Raw genomic sequence first — 15,642 nt, 5'->3', positions numbered from 1 at the left:
AAAGCACTCTCAATAAAAATAATGACTCACCAATCGAATGTTAGGGCTTTAAATGCTTTATGCCCCCTCCACAGCTCCCCAAAGAAGATGGCCACGGGTAGTCATGTGCCCTCAGAGGCTGTCAAGGAGCAAATATTCCAAAATGTTGCCTCTTCCACCAAAGACAGAACTTTTGCTGAAGCCCACCCTTTTGCTCAGCACCTAACAATATGGTTTGTCTGTTGCATCAGCATAAAGGGTAAAAGGACATCCTTTATTTATGTAACAGGTTCCTCCACCCAAAATATCTCGTTGATTTCCTCAATTTTGCAAATACAGTTGCTTTTATGCAGCGGTACGGTAGACCCAGTTCCCCAACCATGTACTTGGCTTTGGAAGGAATTTCAACACTTAACATGAATGTGGTATCTCTCGGTTGTAGGGATGCACCGTACCCTGCACCGCCAAGGAAGGAACCACTTACTAAGGCTCCTCTCCTGCTCCCAGGTGCACCCTCTTCCCTGCACCGATTTATTCTGAGCAATGCACCTGCGGTAGACAGATGGCAAAAAGGGCCCCATTCTTCCCCTCCTGTATGCATCCCTCTCCCAATGTCACTGGGCAACTCTTCCCATCAAGAGGTGGGGCTGTTTCCCACCCCTTGAATCGGGGCTGCCCTTGTGTCTTACTGTGGTCACCAGAATGTGGCAGAGTGAGGCCTAGGCCTCAAAAGCCCTGACACGCTTTTGCTCGCTCTCTTGGAACCCTGCCACCACCCTCAGCACAAGGCCAGGCTAGTCGGCTGGGAAGAGGAGGGTCCATGTGCAGAGGGCTCAGCCTGGCCCAGCTCACGCCCAGGCAGCCTGCAGACTGCACATGGGAGCCAGCCCAGCTGGGCTGAGCCAGGCCTGAAGAACCACCCATGCTGAGCCAAGGCAGACTTGTGAACTCAGTAAACAGTAGTGTTTTAAGCCACTAAGTTTTGGGTGGTTTGTTTCATAGCAAGAGCCCTCTCTGCCCCACCATAGGAAGGTTCCAGGACAGCACATTCAAATTGCTCTCTGTGCGTATAGGTAGAGAGAAAATTTGATTTTTTTCCTTTTTCTGGTATTTGTGTTAAATATGGGTAGGAACTATTAGACTCCATTTCCCTTTCAACTCCATGTTTTACAAACATTTCTTATGAGATCAACAGCAGAGAGGTCATCAAAGCAAGCAGGTCATGTTCTGTCCCAACTCAGTTGTCACAGGCCCCACCAATAAGACACAACACAACCAACATCGAACACCGCATACCAAGAGGTCAGGAATAAGACAGATCGTTGTTTAACAAAGAGCCCTGTTGAAGCAAACCACGAAAGAACTCTCCTATGGTCAAATATTACATTTAATCTCTTTATCACATTCCCCCAAACAAGTTTTCATTATTGTCTTCATACCATTCTTTTTACATTGGTCACATACATCTCTATAATACACAGATGCAGACTTACAATTGCTATACATTTCCTATCATGAATTGTCTTTGGGTCAATACAGAATTAGTAGGGGTCAGTGTGGGAAAGAATGTGAATACTACCTTTCTCTGAAAGTAGATTCTTAATTGTTTAGCACCTTTTTTTTTTTTTTGTAAGGAGCTCATCCTTTTGTTATCTCTGGGTAGGGAAAGTGTCAAAAATTATCATTAGTGCCTTTTCCTAGGAAGAAAAATGAAAGCACAAAAAGGTAAAGTAATATCAGTGGGACGATGACAGTCACAGCGGAAACTTGGGTTTTTAGCTCAGCATTCTACTTTGTGAACTATACTTTAATATATTCCATCTCAAAAGGTATAATGGTTTCTCCCATTTTTATAACATCTCTTTGGATGAATGTTAACTAAAAGGGCAGAACAGACAGTAAATTCCCACCAACTGATCATCCTGGCAGTTTCTTCTTGCAATTTTTTCCATCCGCTAAGGAATCCCATAAATTATACAGCCCCCCTCTGCTTCTCCATTAAAAATCATAATTGACTGCTACCATTGCGGCATTTCCAAGAGAACTACAATCAGTAGGGAGAAACCCGTGGCCAGTGGCCATTCCCTTTAGCCAGGCCATTAGAGTGTGGACAGTGACCACGGTTAGCACTCTGAAAACCTACCAGACCTGCAAAATTAATTTTAGGTATTTTAACTTTTCTCTAGTATTTGAGGAGAACAAATACTCATCGACCACAGCAGATGGAACAACCCAGGTAACTCCCTTCAGCCTGACTCACACTGTATGTTTCCTAACAAGAGGACTGATGCTAAGAGGATACTACCTGTATGATACAGTTTCTTCAGTCCACCATAGGAGGATTTGGTTCTTAATTTAAATGCACCGGAAAATAGCAGGAGTGTTTTCCACTTCTGCGCGGCTAAATTCTACTTAGGAAGAAAATAAGGCCTGTTGCCTAAACGCATTTATGCCACTCTGGTCCAGAGAAAGAAAATGCGTATTAACTTTTCAACTTTATGCTTTCTTTCTTGAACTTCCCTAGCACCTTCTTTTCACTCTGTGCAGGCTATCCCCGAGCCCCATTCACTTCCACGTCGTTTCCCCGAGGGACATCAAGAATAAGAATGTAAAGCTGCAGCAGCCGGCATTTTTAGGGGTTTATTTACAGCAGTACCTGGCTGCCTCTGTTGGAAGGGGTAAATAAATTCCCCCCAGGAATGATCATTTGGGAAGTAGGATGCACACTACAACTCAGTTCTGCCTAACCATGGACAAAACATGAAAACATTCAGAGGGAGAAAAGGGGTTTCCCCTTTTCCCTCTTTTAGAAAAATGGGAATTCAGAAATGTTTTCAAAAACGAAAAGTCCCTCCACTTGTTCCCTGAGCCTCCCTCCAGGCTTCACATTTCTAACCTTTTCCCAAAAGTGCTTAGTACAGACCCCAACACTCCCCCCCACCCCCACCCCTCGCACCAGGCATTACCGAAACACAGGTACCTGCTTGTGAGAAGGGGCACAACAGAGAATACATAAAGACCATCAATCACCCATAGGGAGAATTCAAGAAACATCCTTAAATAGTAAAAAAGTGGGGGTGGAGGTGGGGATTATGAAGAAAAATGTTATGAGATTAAGTGGAATGCAAATACAGGAGAGGAAAAGCACAGACCCAAATTCAACAGGACCGCCATAAAAACATGTCATAAAGAGACGGACTACTGACGAAATAACGGGCATTGGGAGGGAGGAAAACCTTAAAAGGAAGTCAAAAGTGGAGCAACCGAATTAGAGCAACGTGTACCTGTGTCATCAGCTGGTATGTGACTGCACGCCAGTGAGTGGTGAAAACACATTTGCGTTTTTTAAAAGCCCCGATTCAACGAATAGCACGGTGGGTGGAGAATGTCAGGTAACTGGGCGCAGGTGTACCGCATGGAGCCACGTGCAGGCAGATCCCGGGCCGGGCCCCGCCCCGCGCCCCCGCCCCGCCCCGCCCAGGTGCAGGTGCTCGTGGCCCACGCGGCCCGCACCCCCAGGTAGGTACGAGGTCCCTGTGGTGCTGGTGGCCAGCGGGTGGGCTGCGGAGGGTGGGCTGGTGGCCGGGAAGTCGCGGCTGATCCGGCGGCATCCCCGATCCGAGGAGCGCCGAGAGCTACAGCGGCTACCGGGCGCTCAGCGCTGCGCCCCGGGCGCGCGGGCCTCGGCCTCTCCCTGCTCCTGCACCGGCCGCGAAGCCTTGTCGGGCTCCGGGGCGCTGCACGTGTCCGGGAAGCGCGGCCCGAGGCCCGCGAACGAGTCGCAGCACGGCGGGCTCTCCTCCTGCACCGGGTGACCCACCGGCTCCCCAGCGCCACCGCCTGGCCCCGCCGGGCCCTCCTGGGAGTTCTGACTGACGTAGACCACGATGATGTCGCCCTTGAAATTCATCACCTGCCCGCTGGAAATAAACGTGGAGTTACTGTTTCCAGTCACATTTCCTGCAGGGGAGAGGAAGAGAGAACACGCAGAGGGTGAGTCATCCAGTCGCGGTGAGAACTGGGTCTTGTGAGAGGGAAGTTTCCCAGTGAATGGAGGGGCGAGGGTGGCCTCTCCTCACCGACAGGTCTCCTACACGCATCGGGCACACCCAGGAGCTCCTTCATCCGGCCTCTCACCAGGCCTGACAGCCCCAGGAAGAAGGGAGAGAGGCAGAAGACAAGGGAACAAGAGAGAAGAGACGGGAGAAGACAAGGGGAGATAAGCCGGGCAGCGGGCCCCACTCACATTTTGTCATCTGCCTCATGGAACTCTGGGAGTACTAGCAGGAGTGCACCGGGACTGTAGAATCATAGACAAGATTCAGATGCCACTAAAGGGTTCCTGTGCCCACTTGTGATCCCTGTGCAGCAAACAGCCGATGGACCAGCTATGGTCCCAGGTATCCGGAAGGGCAGTGAAGGCTGGAGGGAAGGTTGTCACCTGTGAGGGTCCTGGAGCCCACTTCCGCCCGGCCTGCTCTCTGACCACGCTCACTCTGAGGCCTGTCACCCTGGATGCCTTTACACCTCCCACCTTCCCTGGAGTCCCTAATGGCTCAGCCCTAGAGGGCCATGGGGCCCCTCGGGTTCATATTTAGCAGAGGTTAATCAATTTCCTTGACTTTTTTTTACCCCCCCCCCTCCTGGGGGGGGAGGATTCAGAAGACTAAAATGGGGGGAAAATGAATCCTATAAATCACTCTTTCCTTCTGAATGTTGAGGAGTGTTCTGTCCCTAGGGGGTTCTGTTATCACTTCTTCGTGGGTGAGCAGATTTAGCCAGTTTTTAATTAATGGGCTTTTTGAAAAACAAATAGTAGGTTCAACAAATGCTAGGAAACCTGCTGCCTCTTCTTCATCTATTTTAAAGACTGATGCTCTGAACTGAAAGTAAATGCCACAAACCAAGCAGACACAGAACTGGCCCCAACACTCAGCATCACAAGCAGGACCGATGTCTGCCCAGGGGAAGTGAGCTGACATCTTCTTTCTTCTCTATTGTGACAAAGCCTAATAATTCACAGAAATAAAATTGGTTCTGTCACCACTCCATGTGAAGAGATCCTCTCCAAATGGGGAAGGCATGTTTTGGGTGGTCTAATGCAGTGATCGGCAAAACACAGCTCGCGAGCCACATGCGGCTCTTTGGCCCCTTGAGTGTTCTAACGCCACTTCTTCAAAATAGACACGCCCAGGCCGAAAACTGACTTCTGCGCATGGGCCTCGAAGTTTCAATCGCACTGTACGTGCGCGCCCGCATGTGGTATTTTGTGGAAGAGCCACACTCAAGGGGCCAAAGAGCCGCATGTGGCTCGCGAGCCACGGTTTGCCTACCACACTGGTCTAATGAATACCAACGGCACACAGGCTATTCCTGTGGGGAGCCTTCCCTTCACCCACAGGGTACCTGCAGAGAAGCCAGGACTGAGGCACAGTGGCCCCTGAAAATGCAGGGATTTCAAATGTGAGCAACAAACCGAAAGTCACATGGGAAGATTTGTGACTCATGCTATTTCTCCCTTAGTAGTATGGGGTATATTCCAAGATGGGTAGTGGGGGTGGGGTGGTACTTGCTTAATGACCCCCCCAGGCAACATGGGGGAGGTCAGTTAGTATTTCCATTCACCAGCTAGCTAGACTGACCCACATTCTCTGTTCCCTCTGAAACATACTGACAGGTGCTCCTAACATACAGTGAACTCTGAGCTGGGGGCTTGCCTTCTAGCATGCCTATGCCTTTCTGCTCCCACCAAGTTACCAAGTTAGTTCTCAAGTATGTCCTTTTTTTAATTGTCCTGAAGCATTTAACAGTTTTCACAGGAATAATTTTCATACTTATCCACCTCATTTTTGACCAGTTAATGTAGCAGGTAATTCTCTAATTACAACGGGATCCGCGCACGCTCTCGGGACTGCAGTGCGGGAAGCAGCCTCTCACCAGGCGGGAGCAGAAGGGCCCGGGCATTCCAGAGTGACCCCTTACTTGTGAGTAATCAGTGTGCTGTGGGCTTCAGTCAGCTTACTTTCCAGAGGGAAAGGAGAGTGTGGGCCAACCTATGGGATCAATGGAGCTATGGAGAGCACCCGTGACGGTAACCATAGTGACAGAACCACCACCCATCCAGGACTCACTGAGTGCTCCCTTCATGCCAGGCTGGCTGCACCGCAGACACCAGCTCCCAGGTACTTGGCCTGTGAGCACTCAGGTTTGCTGTCTTTTTCCCTCTTGTGTTTGACATTCTTTTCATGGCTTGTCATAATGCAGACTCATGTGCAAATTATCTAATAACATCATTGTCATCCTGGCGTCTCAGTCTCTGCAGAGCACAAGGTGCATAACTGGTGATTAAAGGCTGGTGGTTTTTCAGTGGCTGGCTGAGTACAGGAGGGTGAGAACGGGGGAGGGGACAGAAGAGAGTGCAGGGATCTGAAAGCTCTCTGGTCTTGTCCTGGCTCTGCCCCCAATAGCCTTGGAATGTGGGACCAACCACCGAACAACTGTCCAGACCTCAGCTGCTCATTTAGGAAACGAGCATCAGTCTGCAAGCCCTGCTGGCCTGGCAGGTGCAGCCACCTGAGAAGGCATCCAATAACTATTCAATGAATGAGTAAGTGAATGTGTGAACACCCAGCAGGACAGCATGAGGGTCAAATGAGACAATGGATTTGATAATACTTAGAAAACAGCAAAGAATTGGTCGCAGGTGCAAAGATGGCATTACTAGTCTCAGAAGGTCGTATTAGTGCTCTTGAACTCTCAAGGAAACAGATTTGGGAAATGCACAGAGCAGTAATGCTCTTTCCATCTCCGTCTTGTTGGGGGATCTCAAACCACCTTGAAGGTTGAAAGGGCACTTTTTCCTAGAAATCTAACCAACATTTTGTTTTCATTGCAGGAATAATCCATCATTTTGACTGCCTCTGGTTTGAACACTCATCTATGTAATTCTACATGAAACCCCATAGTCTCATTTCTTGTCATGCAAGTCAGCTGTGAGATGAATGTAGGACTACAACAGATCACAGTTTAGAATGAGTTGGTAATATCTTAATCCTGTAATATCCGTCAGTCTTGAATTGTCCTTGCTTAAAAGTAGTAATTCCTGCCCTAACCGGTTTGGCTTAGTGGATAGAGCGTCGGCCTGCGGACTGAAGGGTCCCAGGTTCCAGTCAAGGGCATGTACCTTGGTTGCGGGCACATACCCAGTAGGGGGTGTGCAAGGAAGCAGCTGATTGATGTTTCTCTCTCATCGATGTTTCTAACTCTCTATCTCTCTCCCTTCCTCTTGGTAAAACATCAATAAAATATATATTTTTTAAAAAGTAGTAATTCCTTAAAACGTGCTCTTTATCTTTCAGAACAGAAATGTTTTGCAGGGTTATGAAAACTGACCCGAGAGGGCAAGACCTTGGATAGTCAATTAGTAGGTCGCCACGCCAGCAGGCTGCATGACCAGCTGGGTGCTGCAGGGCCTCTGGGTCAGCATGGGTGCCATGGTTTCTGCCATTGATACCTGGCCCCAAAGGGGGTAACTCTTTCCACTGAGCACCAAGAAAGCCCAGGATGTTCTGCTGACAGAGGGGACTCTTCCCTCTAACACAGCTATCAGGGGGGTATATGAAAAGGGGATGGTGTGGATGAGGCTCATTAAGATGCCTTAAAGAGGCCTGAGGCATTTAGCCCATAGAGCCTCTGGGAATCCAAGCAGAGTAAGGGCCCCGTGTCCCTCTTCCTTGCTCTTCTCAGCTGGCTTTCTGGTAACTTTCCCCTACCAGGAATTTATTTTAAATTTTTTCACTTGCAGAAAAAGATGGGGTTGGAGGCATGTGAAACAAAGAGCTTTCCTCACAAAAGAATGGGTGAGAGCAAAGACTAACTTCCTGAGACAACTGGCAGAGGAGAGGGGACTCCCAGGTCATGGTAGCCATCACCTCCTCCTGCACAGACCAGTGTCCTTCCCATGCAGCCTTCTGGGCCTGGCCTGGGCACTGCCCCTCGCTCAGCAGAGCAGCCAACTCTCCCGGGTCTGCGTTTGCCCTTATTCTGGGGCACACTGAAGATTCTCCAACACACAGTAAACAAATGAAGTCATCTCCCTGGTAGTGATTTAAGGGGAGAGGAGCCGTGGCTTTAGGTCCAGGCTCTGCAGGGAGATAAGCAGGATGTCAAAACAGTCTTACGTTGACTGACAAAATTGTATCTGAAGGCTACCGAAGAGTATGATGTGGGAGCCAGAGGACATGAGGGCATCGAGTAAATTGGACACGTTGAAGGGTTTCTAACATTCAAAATGGGTTACTTGGCTTAACATGAATATTTAACGTGACTTAACCAGAAGAATTTTCAGGTAACTGGAGAAAGGTAAAAATAGCATTTAGTTCAACAGAAACAATGAACAAATAAAGTGGTCCTTTGCGATCAGAAAGTGGGGTCCTTGCTTTTATAGGGGCTCGATGGACTCTCTATTTCTCAGGCAGAGAGAAGCAGCTTCATTTTTAGAACTGAATCCCTAACAGAATTTACATTTATAAGCAAGGGGATGCATTCTTCTCTTCTCAAAAGCTTATTATGTCGTTTAAAATGCATAATGTATGAATATTAAATCACAAGAACTATAGCAAATAAGACCATCCAACTGTCAGTCAGATATTCTTCGGAGGAAGAGAACTAAAAATATACATGAATATGCTCCAGCTATCCAGCTACACTGGGTGCCTTCCGAATTTCTTAAAAACTGGTTTTATATTTAATCCATATGCTTCTCATGTGATTTTCCTTTTAATGGAAATGCAAGCTCTGTTTTAGGCATTTGGAAGAAACTGGTGTCTGATGAAAAGGGAAGGGAAGCAATATTTAATAGTTCCATTCTGAATCATGCTTGAAAATTACTTACAGTGGCTTATGAATGAAACCCTTCCAAAATGAGCTGCATTAGAACAGAGAGAAGGAAAGCAGGACTGAATTAAAAATATACAGTGAATTAATTTTTCATATATTTTAAAATAGTACATTGACTTTTAGCATCAATGAATGCTCATTATTACCAAATAACAAAATTATAAAATATTTTGAACTTACAGAATCAATGAGCCCTTAGCTAAAAGTGAAACACAAGTTAGTGTGTGGCATTCCAGCAGGAGAGAGAAGAAAGAAATAGAGGACTGTTATAGGAGTTATAGGAACACCTCTCCCTGTCTCTACATGGTCCTTTTCCAGAGCACACAGTTCCAGTCCCAGCTCAAATGCTGCTTCCTAAACCAGGTGTGGCAGGCATGCTGCTGTGTGGCTACTGTTTCCTTCTGTGCCCTGGGCAGCCCTTCACATGGGGGGAAGGGAAGAAAATTGGGGTAGGAAAATCTTTCATCTGCCCTTTGATAATGGAAATGGATGGTCAAGAATAGTCACTTCAAGAGAGGGTGGGGCCCAAGGAGGGGAGACTACAGATGGGGAGCTAGGGGGCCAGGCATACGCCCCCATCCTCCAGTGCCCTTGGCTGCTAGACATCAGCCTTGGCGACCTCTGCCACTTGTGTCTGTGTGTCCTCTACCCAGGACATCTAGGTCTGCCCAGGGCAGTCAGTCCTTCCATCCCCTATTCCCCCCATCCCCACCCCTGCTCCCCAGAACAGATTGAGGAAGTGGAAAGCTGAGAGTGAGTTGGGGAACAAACAGGGAGCTCTGGTTTCTTTTTCTCCAGTTATTCATGAATGAATGAATGTGCTTATAAACACTTAACATACAGTGACCAAGCCACCTTGGGAGATTGGAAAGATCAGGTGTGGCGAAGGTCATGGTAATGCCTATGATTGCTTGTGGCTACCAAGAGATGAGTTGCTGGTAAAGGTGTGAGTTCACCAGGCTCAGTCAGAAAGACTCCAGGACCAATTGTGAAGGGCTTCCCAGGGGACAGAAGGGGACAGTAGCCACACAGCAGCATGCCTGCCACCCCTGGTTTAGGAAGTCGCATTAGGAAGAGCTGGGACTAGAACTGCGTGCTCTGGAAAGGGGGACAATGTAGAGGCAGTGAGAGGTGTCCCTGTAAAAGGGGCTGACATTGGCCAAAACTTAGGTGGTGAAAGGGAACAACAGACGAGAGGCTAGAGGGAGGTGGGCCGTGGAGGGCTTTGTCCTCTCAAATTATGGATTCCTTTTGTGTTATCCATTCCCTGACCTCAATCCCTACTTGGTTCCCAAGCTTTCTGCAGGTCTCCATGGCTCAGTGGACCCTCAATAAAGATTTGGTAGAAAAAGAAATATGCAGCTGGGGTTCAGTAGGAACCATTGTGGGCCTGTAAATAAACAACTCCCTCCAGCTCAGGAGTGGCTGGACTAACTAAGTGGTTTCAGGAGCCAAAAGCAAGCCACTGGCCAGCTCTGGACACATTAAGTATAAGCAGTTGCTACAAAGAACAAGTGCTGGCGAGGATGTGAAGAAAAGGGAATCCTTGTGCACTGCTGTGTGAATGCAGACTGGTGGAGCCACTGTGGAAAGCAATATGGAGTTTCCTCAAAAAACTAAAAATGGAACTGCCTTATAACCCAGCAATTCCACTTCTGGGAATATATATGAAGAAACCTGAAGCACTAATTCAAAAGAATATGGGCACCCTATGTTCATTGCCGTATTATTTACAATAGTCAAGATGTGGAAGCAGCCCAAGGGTCCATACAAAAAGCTGAGGTACAGTTACACAATGGCATACTATGCAGCTATAAAACAAACAAACAAGGAAATCTTACCTTTTGAGACAGCGTGGATGGACCTGGAGAGTATTATGCTAAGTGAAATAAGCTAGTCAGAGAAAGACAAGTAACATATGGTTTCGCTCATATATGGAATCTAAGGAACAAAATAAACTAACAAAATGGAAACAGGCACATAGAGAACAGACTGACAGTTGTCAGAGGGAAGGAGGGATTGTGGGGCTGGGTGAAAAAGGTGAAGGAATTTAGGAAAAAAAAAAAGCCATAACAATTAATAAATTATAATAATAAAAATTATAAGCAGTTGTTTTTTCTTTGACATGAAATACTTTTCTAGATATAGAGAGAATTATCCAAACTCCAGGCAAAAGGGCTTGTAACCAAGGTAACCAACATCATGTCAAAAGTATAATAATGTAAAATGTAAATTTAAGACATGATTATATAAGACACTAGAGGCCCAGTGCATGAAATTCATACATTGGGGGGTCCCTCAGCCCAGCCTGCACCCTCTCGTAATCCGGGACCTCTCAGGGGATGTCCAACTGCCGTTTTAGGCCCAATCTGCAGTCGAACATCCCTTTCGCAATCTGGAACTGCTGGCTCCTAACCACTTGCCTGCCTGTCTGCCTGATCACCCGTAATCACTCTGCCTGCCTCCCTCATTGTCCCTAACCACTTGCCTGCCTGATCACCCCTAACCACTCGCCTGCCTGCCTGATTGCTCCTAACCACTCGCTTGCCTGCCTGATCACCCCTAACCCCTCTGCCTGCCTGCCTGATTGCCCCTAACCACTCTGCCTGCTTGCCTCATTGCCCCTAACTGCCTCTGCCTCGGCCCCCGCTGCTGTGACTTCATCTGGAAGGTCGTTCGGCTGCCCAGTCTAATTAGCATATTATGTTTTTATTATTATAGATAACCCAAACTATGTTTTCCCCCTTCATTGATCTTGGCTAATAATTCTCACTGGTCTTTAATAAGAGTTATAACATTGCTAAAATAGCCTTGACATTGAGTATTACTTTTTTAAAATGTATTTTTTCATTGATTTCCGAGAGAAAAGGAGAGGGGAGAGAGATAGAAACATCAATGATGAGAGAGAATCATTGATTGGCTGCCTCCTGCATGCCCCCTACTGGGGATCAAGCCCACAGCCTGGGCATGTGCCCTTGACCGGAATTGAACCCAGAACCCTTCAGTCTGCAGGTTGACGGTCTATCCACTGAGCCAAACCAGCTAGGGCATGAGTATTACTTTTAAAAAATAGACCAGTAGAGCTCTTTGAAGAACCATCATTCTCCTCAAAAGGATGCTGGGTGCAAAAGAGATATTCTTTCCTACTGAGGAAGTGACTAGTCGTTCTCATTTCTCTAGAAACCACTTCAACTGGTTGTATGTTTTTAAAACACCCACACATAAAAATCCAACATCCAATAAAAATACCACTTTAAGTCCTGAGAGCACAGTGGCTTTTAGAAGCTCAAATAGGATTAGCCACCGCCTCTTATCTTTCACCCAAGCTCATCCTCTTTCACACATTTTATAGAACACAAATCATGACAATTAAACAAAGGCAATAATGAGAACGTGCTATTTTGACCAGAAACCAGAAGGCCTGTTCATGTAGAAGTAATTATGGAAGGAACAGCCTCAAAAATCAATCTGGCTGCTGCTGCTCCTCAGGCAAAAATGAACTTGGCCTGCTTGCTGGCATCCACAGGCAGCATCTCTACGGATGTGTTGCACGACTAAGCACCAGACAGGACAGAAAAAGCAACATAAGCTCTTTGGAAATTAACACAACTTAGTTGATGACACACTTTTTCTTTCCCTTTCCTCCATGCCTATATGTTTAAAGCTGGAGAAATGAAAGATAACGAAAACGAAATGAGGGCACCGTTTTAACTCTTTATGTCAAGGGAGAACACAGATCTGGCTTTGGGTTTCATGACACTGAGAAAAAAAAAGTATCTCCTTAAACATGGCCAGCACTGTTCTTCCAGGAACTGTCGATGATTTTGACACTGGCCAACATCACCTTCCTGGTGTCACCAATTGAAAAATCCGTCTGCCCCTGGCAGTGTTACTAAGCCATGGCCTCTGCTTTGCTGAGCTTCTGCCTCCCCAGTCTCCTCAGCCCCCAACACTACTGTTCAATGGGAAGAAAAGTCACTACTAAAAAGAAACAGAATAGCCCTAGCCTGTTTGGCTTAGTGGACTGAAGGGCCCTAGGTTCAACTCTGGTCAAGGACACATTCGATTGCATACTCAGTCTCCAGCCCCAGTCGGGGCGTGTAGAGGAGACAACCAATCAATGTGTCTCTCTCACATTGTGGTTTCCCTCTCTCTGTCTCTCCCCCTTCCTTCCATTCTCTCTAAACATCAATGGAAAAATATCCTCAGGTGAGGATTAACAAAAAACAACCACCACAAAAACAGAACAATAGAACTGAACTTTTAGTAATGGAAAGTCCTGAAAATCTTTTAAAACTGTGGAGGTGTTCTGAAGGAGAAACACATCAGTTCTTTGAAAAATAGCCCTCCTCTGGGTCTGACTGAGAATTGATATTATAGAGTTTACACATCAGTGAATTTATGTAGTTGTAGCAAAACCACAAAACTTAGAAAGCAGATTCAAGTACACTCTTCTCCCAAATAAGCCAGGGGCATCATCAGCGTGGTCTCTGTGTTTAGGGCAGGGATTGAACTATCCAGGGTTATGAAATAATTCAAAGACCGGCTGCTAGCACCACTTGTAGTAAATAAAGGGGTCGGAAAGAAAAAGAAAAAACAGCCCAGGGTCAAGGTAGTCCATGGATGGGCTTTTTGGGGGGGCTTTAGGGGGACAGGGTCAGAGGATTCTGCGCAGCCCCTTAAATAGTATATATCCATATATTCATTTTTCTGGAGAGTGTCTATAGCTTCCAGAAGATTCTCAAAGAGATCCCTGACACTCCCTACTCTCACCCCCACACACATGTTGAGTGAGAGGGAGCCCTCACCACGCAGCATGATTCCTTGTAACTACATAATAAGACAGAGGGTGTTTTCCCCTCCAGAAAAAAAAAACACCAAAAATCTTTTAATATAATTGGTGGGTTTATTCACGCCCAAACAGTGGTGCAGTAAATGTACATAATAAATCTCTATAATGATTTTTAATTGTAAAATTATTCTCCAGGTGCCATCAATATATTATATGTGGTGGTTACAGAATTCCTCACAGAAAGCATTAAAGAACACTTTACTGCTTCGTTAACCTGGTATAGAACCAACAAGCTACTCTCAATAAATATTAATTAATGAAGGATTAACTACACAATTTTGTTTGTTCTCCTGAAACTTATAAGAGCTTCTGTGGGAGGTGATTTGAGACCTAGGTTGCTTTAAAACAACAACAAAACGAGAAATCTGAGGGAATGCCTAGCTGTCAGCCAGGCCTGAGGTCAATGTTGACTTCAGGGGTCAAGGCTGGACTTTGAGGTCTAATCCCATCACGAGAGGCCCGAGCACAAAAGGGACATATAGAAATGCAGAGACAGCATCAAGTCACAGGACAGTGGCCTAGTTCACAAACCCAACCCCCCGGCCTGAAACACAACCCATCCTGTGAATACTAGTAGTCTTCACAAAGAAAATGGGAGAGCTGACTTTTTCCCATGTCGGCTTTGCTTCTCCCTGAATGATCGGTGACACTCACCCCCAATCCCATGAACAGGCCTTTTTGCTCAGAAGGGAGAGACCAAGAGAGCCACTTACCAGACGCAGGCGGCTGCTCACTGGAGGGGCTCCCAGCCCCAGGGCCTCCCCTGCTGGAGCCGGGAGGCCGCACATCAGCCTCCTCCCAGGGCTGGCCTCCGCCCTCCGCCTCTTCAGCTGCTTCTTCAGGCGGAAGGCCCATGCCGTAGGCGCATTGGGGCAAGGGTCCACTTTTTGGGGAATCCAGAAAGGGCTCCCGGTCCTCCCCAGAAGGGTTCCCGCAGCCTGCACAGCCATCTGCCGAGGTGGAGGCCGCCCAGTGGGGACAGGTGCCGCCCTCCACTTCTTTTTGCAAGTACTTTTCGGAGGACATGGGAACCCAATCGGTCCTGCACGGGGGCTCGGCCAAATTGCAGCTTTCAGAATCGGGCAGGCTCTCTGTTCCGGTGAAGGCCTGGCTTAAACTGTCATCCTCCCCCACCTCCAGGGGCTCCGGGAAAGGGGGTGTGGATCTGCTTCCCGGCCCCCCAGTGAGGCACAGCAAGGAGTCTGGGGCCTGGGGCGGCCGGTCCACGTACTCGTCTTCCGTGGGAATCTGCTTGAAGGAGTCGCCCTCCACCTCGCTGACCAAGGTGAGCATCCTGGTGTCTTCTGCCTGGGCGCAGCCTGCACACGCGCCCCCGCAGACCCCCGCTCCGACCCGACAGCACAGGTCCTCTGAAAACATCTTCTCTTCCAGGGTCAGCAGCAAGACCCCGTCGCAAAGTTCCCGCTGACTCGAGGCTTCCAGAGGAGTGCGGCTAAAACTGCTCCCTGGGGGTTCCTGCTGAGTGACATTCGGGAGGCAGAAGGATTGATCCTCAGCTATCAGAACTGGGTTCTGCTAAACACTGCCGAAAATGGGGCTTATTTCCATGGTAACAAGAACAGGTGGAACACTCACTATGTAGCAATTCGTGTTATTTAAAATTACAGAGTGGGGAAGAGCCCTAACATAGAATGCAACCAGCCACAAGTGAAATCTTACAGCATTTCACATGAATAGCCATGTTCATGTTGAAACAAGGGCAGGAGTCAACCCAAATAACTCCACAACACGGAATTTTGACTATAGACTCTCAATCTAAATTAAAAAAACAAAACAAAACAAAACACAAAACCCTCTAAGGAAATACTGAACTCAGTTGCTCTGTTTTTGCTGTGGTAGGGTTTAGTAATTGAAAGTACTTTCTATGTATTCTGGAATTGAGAATAATAGGA

At 47.3% G+C, this 15,642-nt stretch overlaps 1 protein-coding gene across 2 annotated transcripts in view; it reads right to left on the bottom strand.

The window, feature by feature from the left end:
• Positions 1-1,268: 1,268 nt before the first annotated feature.
• TNFRSF11A (TNF receptor superfamily member 11a) overlaps positions 1,269-15,642 on the bottom strand; it is a 50,170-nt gene continuing 35,796 nt past the window's right edge. The window contains exons 9-10 of one of the 2 annotated variants that reach the window (XM_079784624.1): positions 14,443-15,208; positions 1,269-3,939 (exon numbers count right to left, since the gene is read on the bottom strand). In XM_079784624.1, coding sequence (XP_079640750.1) covers positions 3,635-3,939; positions 14,443-15,208 — 1,071 coding nt within the window. In that variant the 3' untranslated portion in view covers positions 1,269-3,634. The remainder of the gene's footprint in view (positions 3,940-14,442; positions 15,209-15,642) is intronic. The other variant, XM_079784625.1, reaches the window with a different exon arrangement.

Source organism: Cnephaeus nilssonii (genome assembly GCF_951640355.1).
Source record: "Cnephaeus nilssonii genome assembly, chromosome: 11".
In the NCBI taxonomy this organism is placed as follows: Eukaryota; Metazoa; Chordata; class Mammalia; order Chiroptera; family Vespertilionidae; genus Cnephaeus; species Cnephaeus nilssonii.
The sequence above is the reverse complement of the archived record's forward strand: the minus strand, read 5'-3'. Positions and strand labels throughout refer to the sequence as shown.